The sequence below is a fragment of the Chiloscyllium plagiosum genome, chromosome 3 (assembly GCF_004010195.1).
Source record: "Chiloscyllium plagiosum isolate BGI_BamShark_2017 chromosome 3, ASM401019v2, whole genome shotgun sequence".
Lineage (NCBI taxonomy): Eukaryota > Metazoa > Chordata > Chondrichthyes > Orectolobiformes > Hemiscylliidae > Chiloscyllium > Chiloscyllium plagiosum.
The window spans coordinates 10,747,771-10,771,828 of NC_057712.1; the positions used below are offsets into that span (position 1 = coordinate 10,747,771).

Here is a 24,058-nt window from a genome sequence, read left to right on the forward strand (position 1 = left end):
TCGATTTTCCTGCTTCTCAGATGCTGCCTGACCTGTTGTGCTTTTCCAGCACTACTCTAATCTTAACTCTAATCTCCAGCATCTGCAGTACCCACTTTCGCCTCAATCAAAAGCACACTGATTGCAAGGCAACACAACCCCCAAGTGCTCAAGCCACTCTTCCACTACCTTACAAACATGTGCTGCTGGAAAAGCACAGGTCAGGCAGCATCCAAGGAGCGGGAGAATCGACATTTCGGGCATATGCCTTTCTTCAGGAATGAAGAACATGTGGCATATGAAAGAGTGGTCAGACATCACCTGAAGGAGCAGTGCACCAAAAGCTTGTTATTTCAAATAAATCTGTTGGACTACAGCCTGGTGTTGTGTGACTTCTGACCTTGTCCACTCCAGTCCACCACCGGCACCTCCACCCTCTGGTGAGGGTTCATAGGAATTACAAATAGGGTAGTATGCCTTGCATCCACCTCCAACAGCAGCAACATTTGTACTGCCAATGTTGGAAAAAGATTTTGGTGCCAGTGCCAGTCCAATATGTGATGAAAGATAGTTCCAACTTTGATGCTGTAACAGATTGATCTACAGTTGCAAAACTTCATGACATTTATAATGGCATCTCATGTTAGCTATTCCTGCAGCCATTCTTTCGACATCCTCTGCAAATCTTACACTTCTTTGATTCCTTCAAGGTTTTCTCAAGCGAAGAGAGGCAAGCTTACACCACCAACCGATCTGCACACTTCATTGCAGACTGTGTCAAATCCATCATTTATCCGAAACACCAGCATAAACAATAGCATTAGAGGAAGCATAAGACATGAGTATAAGAAACAAACATAGAAAATGCTGGAATAATTCAGCACCTGTAGAGAGAGAAGCAGACTTTATTTTTCGAGTCTGGTATGACTCTTCTTCAGATCTTTTGAGTTTCTCCAGCATGTTCTGTGTTTGCTTCAGATTTCCAGAATCCACAGTATTGTGCTTTATTTGGGTATAGTCACAGAATTGTTATGGTGCCTGCAATGGCTCTATTTTGTAGTGCCAATCTCCTGCTTTTCCCCTTTATTCCTGTACACCATTTCCAACGAAATAATCATCCAATGCCCACTTGAGGAGGGTGAGTAGCCTTTTGGACTCAATAGCAAGTTCATTAACTGTAGGGCCTGAATTCTCCCATGTCTTTGCTCCTACTCCCACACACCAAGCCTTGTTATCACATAGTCTGCTATTAAAACCCAATGTTAGCCATTAAAAGTCCCCATTAATAGCTATTCACCCTCCTAGCCAGATTGTTATCTTCTCTCTCTTTAGGCTCTATTCCCCTCCCCCAACTATTGTTTACTCCTTAACCCTTCTCTATGTTCTGATTATAAACACATATTTTCCTTGCTACCATCAGTCTGAGGAAGGGTCACTGGGCCCAAAACTTTAACTCTGATTTCTCTCCACAGTTGCTGCTGGACCTGCTGAGTTTTCAAGCAACTTATGTTTTTGAACCTATTAGCAATGTTGTTTCCCTGTCCAACTGCCATATTCTTCCAGAAGTCCTACCCTTATATTACAATATATTACTGTGATCACCAAAAGGGAGCATGGAGAGGCAGGGTTCTTTTGTTTGTTTTAATCTGATTGTGTGGAAACTTGCAAATATAATGATCAATCGTGAATGTACAGTCACCAAATATTCACAATCCTTAAACAATTGAAGTATCACAAACATGAAAGTATTCGGGTGCGCCAAGCTAACAACTCTATCTGGAGAACTAACACTTGTAGGAGAAAGTGAGGACTGCAGATGCTGGAGATCAGAGCTGAAAATGTGTTGCTGGAAAAGCGCAGGTCAGGCAGCATCCAAGGAGCAGGAGAATCGACGTTTCGGGCATAAGCCCTTCTTCAGGACTGGTAGAATGGCATGCTTTCCTGTTCCTGCCTGCTAGGATTACCTACATGTTTATTTGCTAAACTGTCTACCCTTGCAGAATACATTTGCCATTAAAAGGTCTGATGCTTTCCAGTTGGAAATGTAAGAAAAGGCTAAGTTACCAGGCGAACAGGCAAGATCACATCTCTTTGGATATTGGCTATGATATCTTAGCCCAAGTACTGCTCCCAGTCTGATAAGAAATGCTGATGGTCCGTATTTGCACACAACTGCAGCAGTGAGACCTGTTTTAAAATGAAAACAAACATGAGACACCGAAAGTAAAACATGAACAAACACTCAGAAGGCTGGCTCTCCAATCAGATACAGAGTCATAGTGATGTTTGTATTGCAACATGTTCCCGGTTCAGAGCTATCCCGGAAGCGATGACATCACAAAGGATCACGCGGGCACACTCACGCAATGTCGCGCATGTGCGGTCCTAGAACACGTGATTCGCCAACACGGTGCAGTCCATCTCATGAAAGGGGGGAATCAACTGTCGGATCTAAGTAATTCACCGGAAACTCCCGAAACATTAGTCCGTTCTTTCCAACAGAATAATGCTAAAAATTGTAAATAATAAAATATTTGGTTTTGTAAAAAAAAATAAAGATGTCACGAGTCAACACTACCATTCCTCTCTTCCTCTACCCGTTCCCTCGCAGGCGTCAAGTGAGCGGAACCAGGTTGGCGCATGCGCAGCGTCGAATGCGCAGGAGAGTCAACCGAAGCACGTTCCGCCGCCACTTTTGAAAAAGCCGCTCGATTGTGGGCGCCATGATGCCGGGTTCCAATCGAATTCAAAGATTAACGGCCCCAGGCTCGTGAATGGGGCTCTGCCCGTTGGCGAAGAAAAACAATTGAACAGGACAGGACCGGGACGAGACGGCACAAGGAGCCGTGCATCGCGGTCGCAACACGATGTGCTCGACCGCCGGGCTGCCGCCGGCGGGCGCCTGCCTCGCTTTCCGGGTGACCCGGGTGGACACCCCCCGGCCCGGCTCGGTGCTGGCCAAGCTGTGGGGCCGCTTCCAGCAGCGGGAGAGGCAACCGGAGTACCAGAGGCTGCACAGCGACATACAGAGCTGGGCCAAGGCGGCCCGGCTGGGCGTCGGCAGCGGGCGAGGCGCCCAGCCGGCCCCTCCGCTGGAGACCAACGAGCGATGCCTGGTGGACACGGGCGGCGAGTGGCACCGGGCCCGCGTGCTGAGCCGCGTGGGCGACGATTACACCGTCTTCACCCTGGACGAAGGCCGGGCGCTGCCGGTGCGAGCCCGAAGCCTGGACCGAGGTAAGAAGGAGTTTTTCCAGCTGCCGCCCGAGGTGGTCTGCTGCATCCTGGCCAACCTGGTGCCGGCGGCCGGGGCCGGAGACGGAGGCGGCACCACCAACAACAACAACAACTGCCGCCGCCATCACCTCGCCGCCGCTTCCTCCTCGTCCTCCGCCGCCGAGGACGACCAAGAGGAGCCGGAGGAAGCGGAACAGCAGAGGATACCGGAGGGCGGCAGCGAGGATGGCGGCGGCGCGACCACCTGGTCGCCGGGGGCGCTCTCCTTCTTCCGGACCCTGCAAGGCCGCACCCTGGAGGCGCAGGTGGAGGCCGTGCTGCCTAACCGCCTGGTGCTGATCGAGGTGGCGCGGGTGTCGAGACAGCTGTGCGAGCTGGGCCTGGCCCGGCCCATCGACCCGGCCGCCTTCCGGCTGATGGTGGAGATGTCCACCTCGCGGCCTTGCGGAGCGGGCGGGACCGTCGCCACCGTCCCCCCGCCGCCGTCGTCGTCGTCGCTCTTCAGGAAAGAGCGCGTCCCGGTGCCGCTCGGAGGCGGTGCCGGTTCCACGAGCGAAGCGCCCTCCGCCTCGGGCCCGGCGGGTCACCAGCCCAGCGAGGCGGGCTACAGCCTCAACTACTTCTACCCGCTGCTGCAGGTGGACGAGACGGTGACGGTGCGGGTGACCCACGTGCGCTACCCGGACCGCTTCTTCTGCCAACTGCGCTGCCACTGCCCGGAACTCGAGCGGCTGCACGACAGCATGCACCGTTACTATGACAACAGTCGCGCGGTGGCCGCGGCGCCAGCAGCAGGCCCGGCTCCAGGGGCAGCTCTGGACGCCCCGCGCCGCCTCGGCTCGCCCTGCGCCGCCAAGAGCGCCGACGGCCGCTGGTACCGCGCGCTCGTGCAGCAGACGCTGGCCGACGGCGTGCTCGAGGTCTTCTACGTCGACTACGGCGACCGCGAGGTGGTGCCGGCCCGCGCCGTCCGCAAGCTCAGCCCCGGCTACTTCAAAATGCCGGTGGTCACCTACCCGTTCGCGCTGCGCGACGCCTCCGACTACGGCCGTGGCTGGTCGCCGCGCCACATCGAGCTGCTCAAGTCGCTGATCCTGCGCCGGGTGCTGCAGGCGAAGGTGGAGTACTACAGCTCGGTGGAGAACGTCTACTTCGTCACCCTGCGCCAGGAGGATGGCTCCTCCGTCAACGCGGCTTTCAACGCCCAGGCCGAGAGCCTGCTGACCGGCTACTGTGAACAGGTCAGGGCCTGGCCCGACACTCAGAAGCCCAGCGCGCTCCAGTGCGGCGGCGACTATCTCATAGGGGACCGGAGGACCGAGGGAATCTCCTCCAAGACCAAGGATCGCGTCTCTCTGCTGAAGAACGCCAATCTCAAGCTCAACGCGTTTTATGATGTTCTAGTCGAATTTGTGAAAGATCCTTCAGAGTTTTGGATACGAACCATGGAAACAGCCAGCGAATTTGAAAAGCTCATGAACAGCATTGCCAAGAAATATGCAAACGTGGGTCGAAATGAAGGATTAGTGAAAAAACCCGAACCTGGTTTGTTATGTTGCGCTAAGTTCAAGGCTGACAACTTATTTTATAGAGCTGTTATTACTGAGATTCTTGATGGCCACTTCAGGGTATTCTTCATTGATTATGGGAATATGGAAGTCGTTGACTGGCATGATGTTAAGGTCTTGCTTCCAGAGTATAGAAAATTACCTGCCTTGGCAGTGAAGTGCTGCCTTGCTGATCTCACACCAAAAGATGGGAGCTGGAGTCGAGAAGCTATTGCCTATTTTGAAAAGGCAGTGTTTGAAAAGCATCTGGTGGTTCACGTTTTAGAGAAGGAAATGGACAAGTACTTGATTGAACTTCTAGATGTAGAAGATGAAGGAGAACCCAGTGTGAATAAGTTAATCTTGCTGGCTGGTTATGCTGATCGCAAAGAACTTAAAATTTCAAATTTCAATTCAAAGAACTTGGATTTGTTGGGCCATTTATATGTTTCTCATTCATCTGAAGAAATTGTGCATACACATGGCAGAAGTAACAAAGAGAAATTGGAACAAAGACCAATGACTCCTGAAAAAATTAAACCATTTACAGAGTACTGTGGGGCGTTGACAGCAGCCTTAAGTGATTCTGTAACCACATTATTTTCCAGTCAAAGTGAATTTGAAGGTGGCACAGCAACCCACTTGGAATCTGTAATTATGGAGTCTCCCTATAAACAAGAATATCTTAAAGTGGGAAGCACTGTGGATGTACAAGTATCTTACATTGATGAACCTGGTGACTTTTGGTGTCAAATGACTAAAAATACACATGAGTTGAAAATACTAATGAGTAAAATACAGGAATATTATAATACGCATGAAGATAGTTTTCAGCCTGGTCAATCTGCTTGTATTGTACGGTACTCTGAAGATGGAAAGTGGTACAGAGCACTAATCCTTGGGAAAGTGACTGCGATAGAAGTGGATGTACTGTACATTGATTTTGGGAATAGAGAGAGAGTGCCGATAAGTGAATTGCGTCTAATAAAACCAGAATTCCTCCTTTTCAAAGGTCAGGCATTTAGGTGCAGTCTTTATAACATCATTCAGCCCATGGGTCCTGATCCATTCATGTGGAATGAAGATTCAATTGCTGCATTTCAGGAATTTATTGATAATGCCTTAAGCTTGTACATGGAGCTCAAATGCACAGTATATGCATTGACTGTTGTAGAAGGCAAAGGGCTGTGCAATGTTGTAGATTTGAATACCCCTTTTCAGAGTGCTTGCCAGTTACTTATTGAGCGAGGCTTAGCCAAGTTTGTAGGATCACCTAGTATTCTTGCCCCATCAGTAAGCCTTTATACCTATTACTATTCAACTCATGACGTGAAAATTGGTAGTGAAGAAGAAATGTATGTGAGCCATGTTGCAAGCCCAACAAAGTTCTACTGTTTACTTGGTAGAAATCTCGGCATACTGGATAAACTTGCCGACAAGGTTAATAAACTGTCTTCTAAGATGCAGGGGTATACTTTTACGCAGGGGATTGATCCTATCTGTCTTGCAAAATATACTGATAATCGGTGGTATCGTGCTTTGGCATGGCCTATGCAAGATAGAATTCGGGTCTCTTTTGTAGACTATGGCAATAAATTAGATATTGATAAAGATGAATTGCTTCCAATACCCAACAGTGCAAAAGATGTTAAATTTTTACCCATGCAAGCAATTAAATGTGGTTTGTCTGATATACCAGTGGACCTATCACTTGACATTATTATCTGGTTTAAAAAGGCTGTGATGGATAAGCCTTTAAAAGCTGTAGTTGTAGCAAAAGAAACTGATGGAAAACTGATTGTTGAATTATATGATGGGAACATACAAATTAATGCAAAGATTAAAGAACAGTTATGCCTGCAGAATGTCAGTGAAATCAAAATAAATGGAAATGCTGGTAGGCAAAAAAACAAAAATGAAAAGTCTTGCTCCCCATACTTGAAGAGTGACCATGACCAATCCCCTCTTAAAAGACGTGCAGTTGAGGACCAAGGTGATAATCGAGAAACCGAGAAGGTGACTATCACATGCAAGCAGGACAGGTGGAAAAACAGAACAGAAGTTATTACACAGACTGAGGAGACTGGGATAAAGAAAGGTGTTCACAACAAAATGTATACCAAGAATACAAAAGAATATTTGGATGTAAAATCTGCTATGGAAATTATCGATCACAAATTAGATAGCATTTTGGCTGAAAACTCCATCAAAAAGAACTCTGACTTGGATATAACTTGGCCTAAGTTGACAGACCTCCCACTGATGACATTAAGTAGTGGATTTAAAAGTGAGGTATCTGTCTCGCATGTTATCAGTCCATCACACTTCTTTGTTCAGCTTCTCCAAAATGAAGACAAAGTAACTGCAATGGAAGAAAAGTTGAATGCAAGCAATATGAATGACAGCAAAGTGGGAAGCTTTCAGATTGGTAATGTAGTATGTGCAGAATTTCCTGAAGATGGGTCTCAGTACAGAGCTGTTATAACTCAAGTTCATGGTGATACTGTTTCTGTTGAGTATATAGATTATGGTAATACTGCAACGGTGGATGCATCAAAAGTTTTTCCTCTTCCTAAAGACTGCTTGGAAGTCCACCGGCTTAGTATACCATGCTTTCTTGCAGGATTTCAGGATTCAAGTTTAAGAGAAAATAAAGAGGAAGCTGTCTCTGAATTCATAAAAAGAACAAATAAAACTGGAATAATGTGTGAATTTATACAACCGTGTGGGCAACTGTGGGAGGTTAATCTTCATGATGACCAGGGATCAGTAGTTGATTTGTTGAATAACTTTGCATTTAGAAATGGTACACAGTGTTCTGATCCCACTGAATGCCCCATAAGTGATGTAAGATCTGCTTCAAAGCTTCTTGCACATGTCTCTGCAGTAAACTCTCCTCAGCAGTTTTGGTGTCAGTTTAAAACAACAAGTGATGGCATATTTACTGAAGCAATTGAGAAAATGAAAGATAACTGCCATAATTTAATATCTAAGGATGATTCAGCTCCCAAAGCTGGTGTTCTGTGTATGGTGAAAAGTAAAGCAAATAATAACTGGGCTACTTGTGAAATTGTGCAAGTTTGTAATAGAGGTGTTGAAGTACTCTTTCTAAAGGAAGGCATAAGGGAAGAAGTAAACAATGAAGACACAAAGGAAGTAACTCCTGCATTTACACTAACTTATGAATGTAAGTTGCATGGCTTGTTTCCAGTTGATGGAAATAGCTGGTCTAAAGAAACCATTGAATTCTTTAAAGCTTTGGTTTTGCACAAAACTGTGACTGTTAAAGTGATTAGTATTTCTGAAGATAATGTATTGGACGTGACATTGTACGATCACTTGGATAAAATTGTGAGCAGCACACTGATATCCTCAGGATTGGGTGTTGAAAAGCCAAATGTGTGTGTATCTGACAGAACCAGTTATGGACGATACATCAAGAAACTTCCTTTAGTGGGTCAGACCATTGAAGGATATATAACTGCCGCAGAAAGTCCTAGTTATTTCTGGTGTCAGTATTCATCCCCTGAAGTTCAAATGTTATCTAGAAAAATGCAAGAAGTTGGAGTACTTGGTGTTACCAATAGGGAATTACTCTCTGACATTTCAGTTGACGACAGCTGTTTTTGTAAATATTGTGAAGATGGGCAGTGGTACCGAGCTGAAGTAAAAAAAGTAAAAGGAAACATAATATCTCTACAATATGTTGATTATGGGAATGAAGATGATGTTGGAATAGAACAAATGAAAAAAATGCCCAAAGAGTTACTAAAGATTCCCACGCAGTCTTTTCCATGTTGCCTTTCTGGATATGATTTATCTAAAGGTTCTTGGAAAGATGGTGCTGTAGATGCTCTCCTTCGTCTTTCAGATCAGTTGTTAAAAATTACTGTGGTAGCAAATGAATGTAAAGACACCAGTTTACCGTCTTTATTATTTGTCCAAATTCAGTATGTTGGTGGTGTAATCAATGATATAGTAAGGCACTTGTGGAATCCACATGTTGAAAAATATGGCAAAAACTGCCAGGTATATGATAAAGATTCATTATGTACTGGTCAGTTAACTCCTCTGCTGTCTAGCCCTGGTGGTTTGAATCGAGAAGATAAACTTATGCAGGCTATAACTTCAACAAATGGAGCATGTTCTGAAGTACCAAATTCAGGAAACTTTGGTAATTTTAGCAGTTTGCACAATGACGAAGAAAAATGTCTTAATCCACCTGTAAATATACCAGAAGGGAATAATGAATTCCTAATTAATATTCCAAATATTCCGGCATCTTCAATAGTGGATGGTATAGGTAATGAAGGACTCGGACAAAATACTTCAAAAACTCATGAACCTGCTGCATTGTCTTCAATTCCCACTGAAGATACTATTGAGACAGTTGTGGTTGGCAATTTTGAAGATTCTGTCTCTTCGGGTCCAGATGAAGGAATGCTTTCAACACAGCCTTGTATGGATCAATACTCTTTAAGCAACCAGATTGAAGATGCAGATCTTGAAGCACAAGGACCATTTGAAGCAAGTGAACATCTGCAGGCCTCTGTGCAGAGTATTGATTTGTATGAAGAAATTTTTAACTGCCAACAGAATCAACCCTTCACAGAGGAGATTGGTGATGATTCCATGACCCGTATTCTCATCTCCCATGATGACGATGATGACTACTATGATCAAAATGTATCAGAGCTCCAGGTGAATACCAGTGAAACGGAGGACCAATTTGAGACAGGTGGGTAAGAACTCTTTAAACCTAGAAGTGGTCAGAATTTTAACAAACATTTTGGAAGTAAGCTTTAAACACCTGAATCAGATTTGATTTTGATGCACTTTCTGGGAACTATGTTTTAAAAATTTTAACTTGTGTTGCATTTGAGTGATATAATATGTGTATATTTAAAAATACACCACATGCCAGTGAACACCAGGAGATGGAGCATTTTCCTTTTGGCTAAAGATCAACAAGTTTTCTGGACCTGATGGCATGTAGCCTAGGATATGTAAATAGGCACCTATGGAGACAGTAGTGAATGCGATCATAGTAATCTTCCAGGAATCCTTGCATTCTGGAACAAAATTCCAGGGGATTGGAGAATTGGCAGCATCTTACCTTTGTTCAAAGAGGAAGAATGCAAAAAAGCATGCGGTTAGCTTGATCAAGCGGAGTCAGCTAGCTTTGTGAAGAGGAAATCATGCCGAACAAATTGATTAAAATTCTTTAAGGTAGATAAAGGGGGCAAAATGGATATGTTTGGATTTTTAGAAGGTATTGTTAAGTTAGCACAAGTTCACCTACTAAATACGAGTCTTTAATGTTGAAAGTAGTAATATTAGCTTGGATAAAGGATTGACTAATAGATGAGAGTTTGGCTAAAGGCGTGGTATTCTCAAGATAGCAATCTGTGTAACTATTAGAATGCCATATGGATCAGTGCTATAGCTATAATTTTACTACAAAAATGACTGGTGAGGAAAATGAATGTATAAGAGCCAAGTTTGCAGATGAGGCAGGTAGGAAGGCAAGTGGTGAGGATGACAATCTTCAAAGGAATTTATAGAGCAGTTAATTGAGTGGACAAAAACTTGACAGGTGCAATATAATGTGGGGGTTTGTGAGGTTATGCACTTTGCCAGGGATAATAGAGAAGCTGAGTAATGGTTAGTTAGAGAGACATTGCAGAAAGCTACCGAATGGAGGATTTGGGAGTCCTTGTCTTTGAATCATGAAAAGCTGGCATCAGTTTTAGCACATAACAGGGAAGGCAAATGGAATGTTGATCTGTATTTCAAAGGGAATAGAGGTATAAAAGTAGGGATGTTTGTGTTAAGACTAGACAACCATGAGTCAGACTTTAGCCAGAATACTCTGAAACACTATCAGGGTACTTATCTAAGACATTGGAGGTAGTCCAGAAAACGTTCACTAAGCTGATGCTCAGTATAGAAATGTTGTGTTATGAAGAGAGGTTGAGTAGGTTGTGCCTGTACTTGTCGGAATATAGAACACGAAGGCAATCTTTCTTGAACCATACAAGATTCTTGGGGGACTTGACAGGGTAGGTGTGAAACAGTTTTCCTTTTGTGGTAGTGTCTAGGATCAGAAGACCATGTCAGAAAAGGGGTCATTCATAAGACCGATGAGAGATTTCTTCTGAGGGTAATGAATTTCTGTAATTTACTACAGAAGACTGATGCTAAGTCACTATATTCAAGGCTGAGTATGTATCAAGGATTATGGAAAAGGATAGGAAAGTGGAGTTTACTATATCTGATCAACTATGATCTTGTTGAAATGGGCTGAACTGCCATTCCTTCAGTGTTGCTGGCTTAGAGTCCAGGAATTCTGTCAATCACCTGACCGAACCCAGTTTGGCCAATGATCACAGTGGTGACACCAAAACGACTCGTGCTCCCCTTGCCTGCCTTCAGCTGAGGAGTAGTTTATCTTGTTTTGGTAAGAACAAAACTTTGTATTTTTCCAAATAGTGCATTGATAATAATTTGGCAACAACTAAGTTGATGCTAATTCAGTAGGACATTTGATCTCTAATTATTGTGACTATTCTTTGTTTCATATGCTTGAAATTTGGAAAACTAATTAGTGCTGTAACAGCAGTTAAATTAAATCTCCTCTTCTAATATTACACTGTAGATGGCACGAAAGTTTAGTTTTAAACTGACACAAATTTCCAAACATAAATATGGCGAGGAGAGCAAGTCAGAGGCTAAGAATTCTGCAGTGATAACTTGTCAATCATCTAAAGGCGCAAGTTTGAATTGTAAATAGAATGTTGTCCACTTGTCTGGTTAAGTGCAGAGCCAATATCACTCAGCTGGGAGCCACCCCAGACCAAGCAGCCTGCTTATTGTCAAAGGCTGTGGATGATGTGCCAATCACACTCTCACTTCACTGATACACAGTGACAACAGTGTTTGTTTTATGCAAGATGTATGGCTGTAGGCTGCTCTGACTGTACATTCCAAATTAAAGATAACAGCCATTTAGAATGGATATATGGGAATATCACTGTCTGGAAGTTTTTCTGCAGACCATCCAAGCCAAAAACCTGGAACACCCTTCCAAACATCGGAGTATCCCAACACCTTACGGATTACATTGGTTCAAGAAGGCAACTCACCAACTTCTCACAGCTGGAGATAGGCCAATATTTTTGCACATCTGGTAACATCTGCTTCATGTTAATGAATAAAGTGTTCTAAACTATTTTTGAGTTTTGGCATGGGTTGGCTGTATTGAATGGCTAGTTTATCATGTCTTTTAGGTTATTAATTATAACCATTTGATTTAAAATCTTGTATTTTTTTTTAGTCCCTTTGAGAAGCGTGCAAGGGTCCAGATTGGACTTGACTTTAGCCATTATGGTTAATAGAATTTTCATCAGCAAATTCCCACTTTGCCCTTTTAAGTGATCGTCCTCTTCCATTTCTAATCTTGAAAAATCTATTCAACTATTTTTGTGAATTACTTTTGGGAAATTTTAAATTACTTAAATCATAAAATTGAAAGTTGTTTTCCAAAAATCAGCTTGGATTTAAGTGCTTTATCACTTTGCTTAATTTGTTTGTATTTTAAACCGTTGTTTCGTCATCCTCTATTTCCAGTCGCTCTCCTACTTCTACCTTCTGGCTATCAAGAGTGTAAACCTTGATCAGTGGTGTTACTAGCAGGTGATATTTGTGAATGGTAGACATCAACCATAAGAGATAGAAGTAGAATTTGACTATTCAACCCATCTAATCTGCTCCACCCTTTGATAATATTTGATATGTTTCTCAACCCCATTCACTCTGTAATCCATGATCATCTCCTTAATCATGGTCTCAAATAGACTCAATGACTTGGCATTCTTTGGCAATGAGTTCTACAGATTCACTACCCTCTAGCTGAAAAGATTCCTCCTTATGTCACTTGAACGGTATCGTGCTTTCACTGAGGCTGTGTATGCTGGTGGGAACATCATCTCCGTGGCCACTCTATCCAGGCCTCTCCGTATTCTAAGTTTCAGTCAGAGTACCCCCCCCCCAAAAAAAAAAGCCTCTAAACTCCAGATACAGACTCAGTCCTCAACTCTTCAAATGACAAGTTCTTCAGTCCCAGGATCATTCCTGTAAACCACCTCTGGACAATCTTCAAGGCCAGCATATCTTTCCTTACATACTGGGGACACAACTGCTCATAATATTTGAAATGCGGTCTGACCAGCGCCTTATGGAGCCTCAGCAAGGCATCCCTGCTGTTATATGCTAGACCTCTTGAAAAGAACACCAACATTACATTTGCCTCCCAAGCTGCCAACTGAACCGTCCGGTTAATCTTAAGGGAATCCTAAACTAGGAGTCCTAAGTCTTGTTATGCTTCAAATGTTACCTGTTTTGAAATGGATATTGGTGGGATGTTACTCCCTCTCACTGGTAGCTTTTGGCCAAGTGGAAAGCTTAAACCTTTGAAGTAGGAGCATGGGGTTGGATGGCTTACTCCTGACATTATCAAGTCTGCTCTAATGTACACTTAGATCATAGCTGATCATTAATCACAACGCTTTTTTTTTCTGCTGTAGCTCTACATTCCTTGATGCTGTTAGTTTCCCGACTTGTATTGAGTGTGTTAACATGGAATTCAGTGATAGTTTTCACAGCACTCTGAGGAAAAAATTCTAAAGGTTCACCACCTTTTGAGTGAATAAATTCCATCTCCTCTCATAATTGGCCTGCCTCATCCTGCATTTAGGTCCTATTGTTTGGATGCTCCAGATGATGGAAAAATCTTATCCACATCCTCCCTGTCATGCCCTGTAGCAACTTCCCCCTTCCTTTTTAATTCAATCTGGACAATCCAAGGATTAATCTGGTGCACCTCCATTACATAGTCAGTGACACGTTCATCTTTAGATAAGGGGATCAAAACTATGTCCAGTAGTCCAGGAAATCTGCCTTTAATGTGCAGGTTGGTTCAAAAACCGCTGTATTTCTATTATAATTCACGTTCACTGAGACTCCTAGTCCTATGTTAATGCAACAGGTAGTGAGACTGGTTGAATTATCAATACCTTTAGGGTTTCCCACCTTATGACCTCTACACTTGACTCCCTGTAACTATTATGGAAATGTGTTGCTGGAAAAGCGCAGCAGGTCAGGCAGCATCTAGGGAACAGGAGAATCGACGTTTCGGGCATTAGCCCTTCTTCAGGAGTCCTGGATGCTGCCTGACCTGCTGCGCTTTTCCAGCAACACATTTCCATCTCTGATCTCCAGCATCTGCAGACCTCACTTTCTCCCTGTAACTATTACTAGACCTAACTGCTGCTGAGCTCAGGTCTCTAATAGCACATACCTTCAGTAATTGAGCAGTTGATCTTGCTTTTTTTAAAAAAAAAGTAAAACTTCATATTCAGAAAACTGTTGTCATATTCTTCAAATTCACTATTGGAGAGGGAGACAGTGTTAATTACCTGGTCCTTTTTTTGCCATATTATAAACATTCTGTACTGCCTACGTTGATATAACAATTAACTAAATCGCTAGTCTAATGGCTTCCCTTTCGTAATTGAGCATATATAACGTAGTCTTTGTCTTCAGTATTTTGCTTGGTTAGTTAATGGTTACTTTATAATTCAGAATTTTCAAATATATTAACTGCAATTTGCAATGCTTCCTATTGTATTTTGTAAAAACGTGTGCATAATACAGTTGCTACTTTATATCAGAACTGATCAGATAATAGATTTTTAGGTGAGATACTTTGGGATGTTTTAATGATATCTGCAAACCATTCCTGTCTTAAGAGGCTCACCCACCTAAAAGGGGATTATTGGCCTATTCATGTTGTATATTTTCATGTGCAACATAGAAACTTTGAAAGGGGGCTTTGACCAGCTGGATGCAAAATCTGTAATATGGTAAACTGTTGAAAGTGAAAATTATTATTTGTGATTGGTTGCTAGCTGTAGTTTTAAAAATGTAATCTTTAAAATCCTATTTCATTTATTGTGTTCAGTTAAAATTACGTTGTCCAAACCTGTCTACATGCAGTGCAATTACTTTTGGAAGCACTTTAAACCTGCGTCTTTTTACATGTTTTGTGCCTTGTAGCACATTACTGTTTCTGGTACTTTCTGGCAACCATGTTGTAATTAAATAGAAGTTTCCATCCTAGCCTAAAAAATCAATAGTCATTGTTTCCTTTACAGTTTTCTCTTGCAGCCGTTGGTAACTTTTTTTTTAAAGTCAAATTCTGACCAATTAATTAAGTTGAAAGAACCTTCAGTTTAATCCTGATCACTATAGATTTGTGGCATTCCGTACTCCATATTCATTCTTATACCGCATACCTAATTTTTTTTCCACTTACTCCATAGTTAAAACTGCTACATTGAATATCTACCCAGAAGACGATAAAAATAAAACTCTTGAATTGAATTTATTGTCATGTGTACTGAGGCACAATGAAAAGTTTTGTTTTGCGAGAAAGACAGGCACATCACATAGTTAAATAGCATAGATAAGGAAATGATAGCTAAACAGTGGCAAAAAACCAAAACTCGGGTACAGCGAGCGTTAAGAGTTTAAGTCCATTCAGTATTCTAACAACAGTCTGATAGAAACTGTTTCGAAACTGGCTGGTGCGTGTGCTCAGGCTTCTGTACCTTCTCCCCGATGGTAGAGGTTGTAGAAAAGCATTGCCGGGATGGGATGGATCTTTGAGAATGCTGGCAGCCTTTCCTTGACAGCGGTGGTAGATGGATTCTATAGATGGGAGGTTGGCCTTTGTGATTGTGCGCACCGCGTTCACCACTCTGTAGCCATCTCTGATCTTGAATGGCCATAATAGGTAGTGATACATCCAGATAGAATGCTCTCTGGCGCGCCTATAAAAGTTGGTGAGCTTATTTGCTCAGCTGCCTGAGGAAGAAGAGACGTTGGGTGTTTGTAGCAGGTCCATCCAAGTGAGGAGTAAAAGAAAGATTGTTGATGACCACTCCCAGGAGTTTGGCACTCCACTCGTGTCCCCTCTGTGCTGTTAATGTGTAGTGGAGCATGAGTAACATCCTGCTGAAAGTCAATAATGCATTCCTTGGTTTTGCTGGCAGTGAGAGCTAGGTTGTTCTCGGTGCAACATTTTTCCAGGTCTTCCACCTGTCGTCTGTTTCGTCGCCATCTGAGATTTGATCGACTATGGTGGTATCATCAGCAAACTTGTAAATGGCATTGTCTGGTATTTGGTGACACGCTCATGGGTATACAGTGAGTACAGTAGATAGTTGAGTACGCATCCCTGGGGGCGGGGGGCTCCAGTGTTGAGTGTTAGTGAGCATGTAATATTGTCCCCAATCTTCACTGATTGTTGGCTGTGGGTCAGGAAACTGAAGATCCAGTTGCAGAGAGTGGGACTTAGTCCGAGATCATTAAGTTTAGTAATCAGTCTTGATGGGATAATGTTGATTATAGTTCAGGCTTCAATGAGTAGGACTCTTACGTCGCTGTTCTTGGTGTCGAGATGTTCTCTGGAGGAGTGAATGGCAAATGATATGGCATCTGATGTGGATCTGTTGGTCTGATAGGCAAATTGGAGTGGGTCAAGAGTAGTAGGGAGACTGGAGTTGATTTAATGCCATCACCAGCCTTTCAAAGCACTTAATGACCACCAACATTAGGGCCACTGGGTGGTAGTCATTGAGACATGTTGCATGAGTCGCCTTAGGCACAGGGATGATGTTGGCTCTCTTGCAACGGGCAGGGGCAGTGGCCTGCTGCAGGGAGAGGTGGAAGATGTCTGAAGACCTCTGCCAGTTGACCTGCGCATGCTCTGAGTGCACAGCCTGGTACTCTGTCTGGACCCGTTGCTTTCCTTAGATTCACATGAAGGAAAACCTGATCTGACCTTTGCAGTGACTATTGGGATAGATTCATCAGTACTTGTCGGAATAGGTGTTACCTCTGTGCTGAAATTCTGCTTAAAGCGAGCATAGAAGGCATTGAGACGATCTGGGAGAGATGTGTCATCGCCTGCTATCTTGCACTGTCTCTTTTTAGAACCTGTGATATCATTCAGTCCTAATGGCCCTGCGAAGGTTATATTTGGATTCCTTATATTTGAATGGGTCTCCTGATCTGAAGGCCTCACTCCTGGTTTTTAGCAGGTTCTGTATGTCCTGATTCATCCAGGGTTTCCTGTTGGGGAACACCTGGATTGACTTGCTTGGTATGTGGTCCTCCACACACTTGCTAGTAAAGTCTGTGACTGTGGTAGCATGCTCGTCCAAGGTACATGTGGACTGTTTGAATAATGCCAAATCGGCCAATTCCAGACAGCATCGCACTTGATCCTCTGCCTCCTCCGATCAGCACTGCACCTCAACCCACGAAAGGGTCTCTTGGTTGAGTTTTTGCCTGTATTGTGGTCTGAGGTGTAGAGTCAGTATGGATAGCCCTGAGAATTTCAAAGGGTAAAAAGACTCTAATGGGAGTTATCTACGGGCCCCCAAACAGTAGTCAGGATGTAGGGTGTAAGTTGAGTAAGGAGTTGAAATTGGCGTGTTGCAAAGGTAATGCTACAGTTATAGGGGATTTCAACGTGCAGCTAGACTGGGAGAATCAGGATGGTACTGGACCCCAAGAATGGAAGTTTGTGGAGTGCCTCCTAGATGGATTCTTAAAACAGCTTGTATTGGAGCCTACCAGGAAGAAGGCAATTCTGGATCTGGTGTTGTGCAACAAACCGGATTTGATCAGGAATCTCGAAGTAAAGGAATCATTAGGAGGTGTGACCATAATATGATAAGTTTTAATCTTCAATTTGAGGAGGAGAATCGGGTGTGTCAATATTGTACTTGAACAAAGGGAACTATAGAGCTTTGAGGGAAGAGCTGGCCAAAGTTTAATAGTTCAATACTCTAGCAGGGATGGCAGTGGGGCAACCATGGCAGGTATTTCTGGATATAATGCAGAAGGTGGTGGATCGGATCATTCCAAAGAGGAAGAAAGATCCTAAGGGGAGGTAGGGGTGGCTGTGGCTGACTAGGGAAGTTAAGGACTATATAAAAATAAAAGAAGTATAACCTAGCAAAGCTGAGTGGGAAGCCAGAGAACTGGGAAACTTTCACAGAGCAACAGACGATGACTTAAAAAGGCAAGATGCAGAGAGAAAATGAGAGATGAAGGCAAACTGGCCAAAAATATAAAGGAGGATAGCAAAAACCTTTTTAGGTATATGAAAAGAAAAAAAAAGGTTTAAGACTAAAATTGGGCCCTTGAAGACACAAATGGGTGAATTTATTATGAGGAACAAGGAAATGGCAGATGGATTGAATAGGTATTCCTCATTCCTGAAGAAGGGCTTATGCCTGAAACGTCGATTCTCCTGCTCCTTGGATGCTGCCTGACCTGCGCTTTTCCAGCAACACCTCTTTCAGCTCTGATCTCCATCTGCAGTCCTCACTTCCTCCTCCGGATTGAATAGGTACTTTGCTTGTGTCTTCCCCAGTGAAGACCGATCCACTCTCCCAGATGTAGAAGATGCAGAAGAATCTCGGGTAATGGATGAACTGAAGGGAATTTATATTAGGCAGGAAATGGTGTTGGATAGACTGTTAGATCTGAAAGCTAAGTCCCTGGGAACTGATGGTCTGTGTCCCTGGGTACTTGAGGTGGCTCTAATGTTCTATAGACTCGGGATCAGTACCTGCGGATTAGACGATTGCTAATGTCCCACTTTTCAAGAATGGATGGAGAGAAAACAGGGAATTATAGACCTGTTAGCCTGATGTCAGTGGTGGAAAGATAGTCAGAAATGTACAGCATGGAAGCAGACCCTTCGGTCCAACTCATCCATGCCGACCAGATATCCCAACCCAACCTAGTCCCACCTGCCAGCACCCAGCCCATATCCCTCTAAACCCTTCCTTTTCATATACCCATCCAAATGCCTCTTAAATGTTGCAATTGTACCAGCCTCCACCACATCCTTTGGCAGCTCATTTCATACTCGTACCACCCTCTCTGTGAAAACGTTGCCCCGTAGATCTCTTTCATATCTTTCCCCTCTCATCTTAAACCTATACCCTCTAGTTCTAGACTCCCCGACCCCAGGGAAAAGACTTTGTCTATTTACCCTATCCATGCCCCTCATAATTTTGTAAACCTTGGCCTCCACTCCAGGGGAAAACAGCCCCAGCCTGTTCAGCCTCTCCCTACAGCTCAAATTCTCCAGCCCTGGCAATATCCTTGTAAATCCTTTCTGAACCCTTTTAAGTTACACAACATCCTTCCGATAGGAAGGAGACCAGAATTGCACGCAATATTCCAACAGTGGCCTAACCAATGTACAGCCGCAACATGACCTCCCAACTCCTGTACTCAATACTCTGACCAATAAAGGAAAGCATACCAAATACCGCCTTCACTATCCTATTTACTTGCGACTCCACCTTCAAGGAGCTATGAACTTGCACTCCAAGGTCTCTTTGTTCAGCAATACTCCCTAGGACCTTATCATTAAGTGTATAAGTCCTTCTAAGATTTGCTTTCCCAAAATGCAGCATCTCTCATTTATATGAATTAAACTCCATCTGCCACTTCTCAGCCCATTGGCCCATCTGGTCAAGATCCCATTGCAATCTGAGGTAACCCTCTTTGTTGTCTGCACACTTTATTAACTGTACTTCCTTATGTTCGCATTGAAGTCATTTATATAAATGACAAAAAGTAGAGGACCCAGCACCGATCCTTGTGGTCCACTGGTCACAGGCCTCCAGTCTGAAAAACCCTCCACCTCCACCACCACCCTCTGTCATCTACCTTTGAGCCAGTTCTGTATCCAAATGGCTAGTTCTCCCTGTATTCTGAGAGACCTAACCTTGCTAATCAGTCTCCCATGGGGAAACCTTGTCGTACGCCATAATGAAGTCAATATAGATCACATCTACCGCTCTGCCCTCATCAATCCTCTTTGTTACTTCAAAAAACTCAGTCAAATTTGTGAGACATTTTCACAAGCACAAAGCCGTGTTGACTATCCCTAATCAGTCCCTGCCTTTCCGAATACACACACCTGTCCCTCAGGATTTCCTCCAACAACTTGTCCACCACCGATGTCAGGCTCACTGGTCTATAGTTCCCTGGCTTGTCCTTACCACATTTCTTAAACGGTGGCACCACATTACCCATCTTCAGTCATCCGGCACCTCACCTGTGACTATCGATGATACAAATATCTCAGCAAGAGGACCAGCACTCATTTCTCTTGCTTCCCAGAGAGTTCTAGGGTACACCTGATCAGGTCCTGGGGATTTATCCACCTTTACGCATTTCAAAACTTCCAGCACTTCCTCCTCTGTAATATGGACATTTTGCAAGATATCATCATCTATTTCCCTACAGTCTATATCTTCCATATCCTTTTCCGCAGTAAATACTGATGCAAAATACGCATTTAGAATCTCCCCCATTTTCCGCGGATCCACACAAAGTCCGCGTTTTTTTTTTGAGGTATTTAGAAAGATGCTGGAGTTCATTATAAAAGATGAAATTACGACTCATTTACATTGTGGGCAGCACGGTGGCACAGTGGTTAGCACTGCTGCCTCAGCACCAGGGACCCGGGTTCAATTCCTGCCTCAGGCGACTGACTGTGGAGTCTGCGTGGGTTTCCTCCGGGTGCTCCGGTTTCTTCCCACAGTCCAAAAATGTGCAGGTTAGGTGAATTGGCCATGCTAAATTGCCCGTGGTGTTAGGTGAAGGGGTAAATGTAGGGGAATGGGTCTGGGTGGGTTGCACTTCGGCAGGTTGGTGTGAACTTGTTGGGCTGAAGGGCCTGTTTCCACACTGTAAGTAATCTAATCTAAAATTTGGATAGCAGTAACAGGATAGGTCAGAGTCAGGATGGATTTACGAAGGGGGAATCATGCTTGACTAAATCTTGAATTTTTTTTGAGGATGTAACTATGAAGCTGGATAAGGGAGAGCCAGTGGATGGAGTGTACCTGGATTTTCAGAAAGCCTTTAATAAAGTCCCACATAGATTGGTGAACAAAATTAGGGGACATGGTATTGGTTCCAAAATACTGACTCGGATTGAAAATTGGCTGGCTGGCTGACACGAAGCAAAGAGTAGTGATAAACCGGTCCCTTTTGGAATGGCAGGCTGTGACCAGTGGGGTACCACAATGTTCGGTGCTGGGGACGCAGCTGTTTACAATATACATTAGCAGATTTGCTGATAATACGAGGCTGGGTGGCATGGTGAAATGTGAAGAGGATGTTATGAGAATACAGGGTGACTTGGACAGACTAGGTGAGTGGACGGATGCATGGCAGATGCAGTTTAATGTGGATAAATGTGTGGTTATCCACTTTGGTGGCAAGAGCAGGATGCTATCTAAATGGAGTCAAGTTAGGTATGCAGATACTGCAGGCAGTGAAGAAAGCTAATGGTATGCTGGCTTCATAACAAGAGGAATTGAGTATAGGAGCAAAGAGGTCCTTCTGCAGCTGTATAGGGTCCTGGTGAGACTGCACCTGGACTACTTTGTGCAGTTCTGGTCTCCAAATTTGAGGAAGGACATTCTGGCTGTTGAGGGAGTGCAAGGTAAGTTCACAAGGTCAATTCCCAGAATCGCGGGCTTACCATTACTGTTAACACACCGTGCTCGTCATAAAGTGAGCAAAACTGCTATGCCTTAAATGCAAAATAGTTTAAATACAGAGAGTTTGACTGATGTCCTGGTTCGGGTTTACTTAACGGGATGACGAGCTTCCTAGTGAAATAAATATTCCTTTTTTTTTTGGACTAATCTTTTGCTGAATTGAAGTCACACTGAGGCATTAATGGGGCTACAAGGTTTAGTAGGACATATGGTCTGTTTTACCTAGCTGTTGCTAAGGTATAAACTATTTGATAAAAAGATTTTTGCAAACATTGCATCTATGATTTTGAAAACTAATTAGTTTTGGTATAATGAATGGTTGGTACTTTCAATGTTTTTCCCTTAGGATTACAGATAGCAATAACTGAAGAAAGTGCTATAAAAGAGAAAGACATTCCTTTGAAAGATCCATTTACTGGCATGGAGAAAGGTATGTAAAGTTTTCAATAATTTCCTGATGGTTTTTACTTATGTTTCTGCATTTGAAAGTACTTATCAGTGAACAACATGCAATTTTGCAAAGCACTAATTGTTTTTGTAGATTGTATGATGTAAAATCTGAAATTTTCTTTACGTACTTGAATCTGTATTAGTTGGTGTATTTTATTATTTGTTAATTTATGTAGGATATCTGGATGGTATGGACAAGTTGGACTGAAGGGTCTGTTTCTGTGCTGTATATATCTGCCTGCCTGTCCCATCTCACCATCTCCCTGCGCCCCCCAGCCTCCTTGTACACTTATACCAAAAGTTCAGTCAGGATAGTGATTGTGATTTTTCATTTTTAAAATCCATTTTAACTTTTCAGTATTTCTCATTTCTGTGCTTTTGTTTTCTCCTTTAATAGTAATCCCATTAATTTCCTTGCCACCGGTGTTAGGTTAACTAACCTCTAATTCCTTGGACATGCTCGCTCCCCCTTTAGATATAGGGACTCCATTAGCTATCCATTAGTCCTTTGGCATACACGTTAATCTAAAAATGATTAAATATATTTCTGCCTCGTGAACTCTTTCCAAGATTCTTTAAAAGTATGTAAGTGGAATTCATCTAGCCCATAAGCTTTCTTTTGAGTTTGTTTATTTGTTTCATTGCGCTTTTTTAGTTTAACTGCCCTTGTCTCAATACTCATTTCATCCACTTGCAATCCCATTGATTTGTTCTAATCTATAGGTAAGTAACTAAATCAAATTATTAATATTCCTACTATCTTTGTTACTGGGCTATTATTCTGTCTATCCCTTAATTGCCTTTTTCCTATCACAATCTTATTTATTGATGTACCTGTAAAACACTTTACTATTTGACTTTGTGTTCCTTGATAATTTCATGTCAGAATTCCTATTTGCATTAGTCCAAACCTGACCTTAACCTATAAGATAAATTGCTGAATGCAAATTAAAAAACCTTCAAATGCATTAACTCCAAAGGATTTTAGTTTATAATTGTTTGATACCTTCATTCTTCTACTTGTGACAAGGCAGTTTTGGTCTCATTATGTTGGCCTTTGATTTGGTATTGATTTCAGCTAAATGTTCAAGAATAGAATCTTAGTCTGTATCCAGTCTTACTCTGTGTGACCCTTCAGTCCAATTAGTCTGCACTGACCATGTTCCCAAACCAAACTAGTCCCTGTTGCCTGCGTTTGGCCCACATCCCTCCAAGCCTTCCCTATTCAGTACTTAACCAGATGTCTCTTAAATATTGTAACTGTAATTGTATCTGCATTCACCACCTCTCGTAGTTCATTCCATGCGTGAACCACTCTGTGCAAAAAAAAAAGTTTGCCCCTCTCATTCTTTTTAAATCTTTCTCTTTACACCTTAAAAATATGTTCCCCAGTTCTGAACTTTCCCATCCTAGGGAAAAGACTTTTGCTGTTCACCTTATCTCTGCCTCTCGTGATTTTATAAACTTCTATAAGGTCACCCCTCAACCTCCTACACTTCACTGGGAAATAAGCCCCAGCCTATCTTTACAACTCAAACCCTCCATTTGTGACAACATTCTGAAGCCCCTCTAATTTAATAATATCTTTCCTGTAGCAAGGGTGACCAGAACTGTACACATTACCCCAGATCAGGCCTCACCAATGTCTTGTACAACCTCAACATGACATCTCAGCTCCTATACTCCATGGTCTGTGCAATGAAGGCACATGTGCTAAATGCGACTTTAACCACCTGTCTACATATGCAAATTTCAAAGAATTTTTACCTGAGCCCTAGGTCTTTATTCTACAATACCAACAAGAGCATACCATAAATTGTATAAGTCTTGCCTTGTTCGTTTTACCAAAATGCAAAAACTCATTTATCCAAATTAAACTCCATCTACACTCCTCCATCCATTGACCCAATTGATCAGGTCTCTTTGTAATCTCATTTAAGTGTGTTCACTGTCCTCTATATCACCAATTTTGGTGTCATCCACAGATTTACTAACCTGTCTCCTATAACTCTGATTTCACCAGTTTCCTCATTTCCCCTCCCCCCACTTTGTCTCAGTCAAATCCATCGAACTCAGCACCGTCTTCCTAACCTGCAATCTTCTTCCTGACCTCTCCGCCCCCACCCCAGTCTGACCTATCACCCTCACCTTGACCTCTCTCCACCTATCACATTTCCG

The 24,058-nt window shown here is 43.1% G+C and overlaps 1 protein-coding gene across 5 annotated transcripts in view; it reads left to right on the plus strand.

Moving 5' to 3' along the window:
• The first annotated feature begins 2,753 nt into the window (after nucleotides 1-2,753).
• Nucleotides 2,754-24,058, plus strand: part of tdrd6 (tudor domain containing 6) — a 34,220-nt gene continuing 12,915 nt past the window's right edge. For 4 of the 5 annotated variants that reach the window (XM_043677073.1, XM_043677079.1, XM_043677089.1 and 1 more), the window contains exons 1-2: nucleotides 2,754-9,501; nucleotides 21,777-21,860. In XM_043677073.1, coding sequence (XP_043533008.1) covers nucleotides 2,847-9,501; nucleotides 21,777-21,860 — 6,739 coding nt within the window. In that variant the 5' untranslated portion in view covers nucleotides 2,754-2,846. Of the gene's footprint in view, nucleotides 9,502-11,818; nucleotides 11,939-21,776; nucleotides 21,861-24,058 lie in introns of those variants that run through there. The other variant, XM_043677104.1, reaches the window with a different exon arrangement.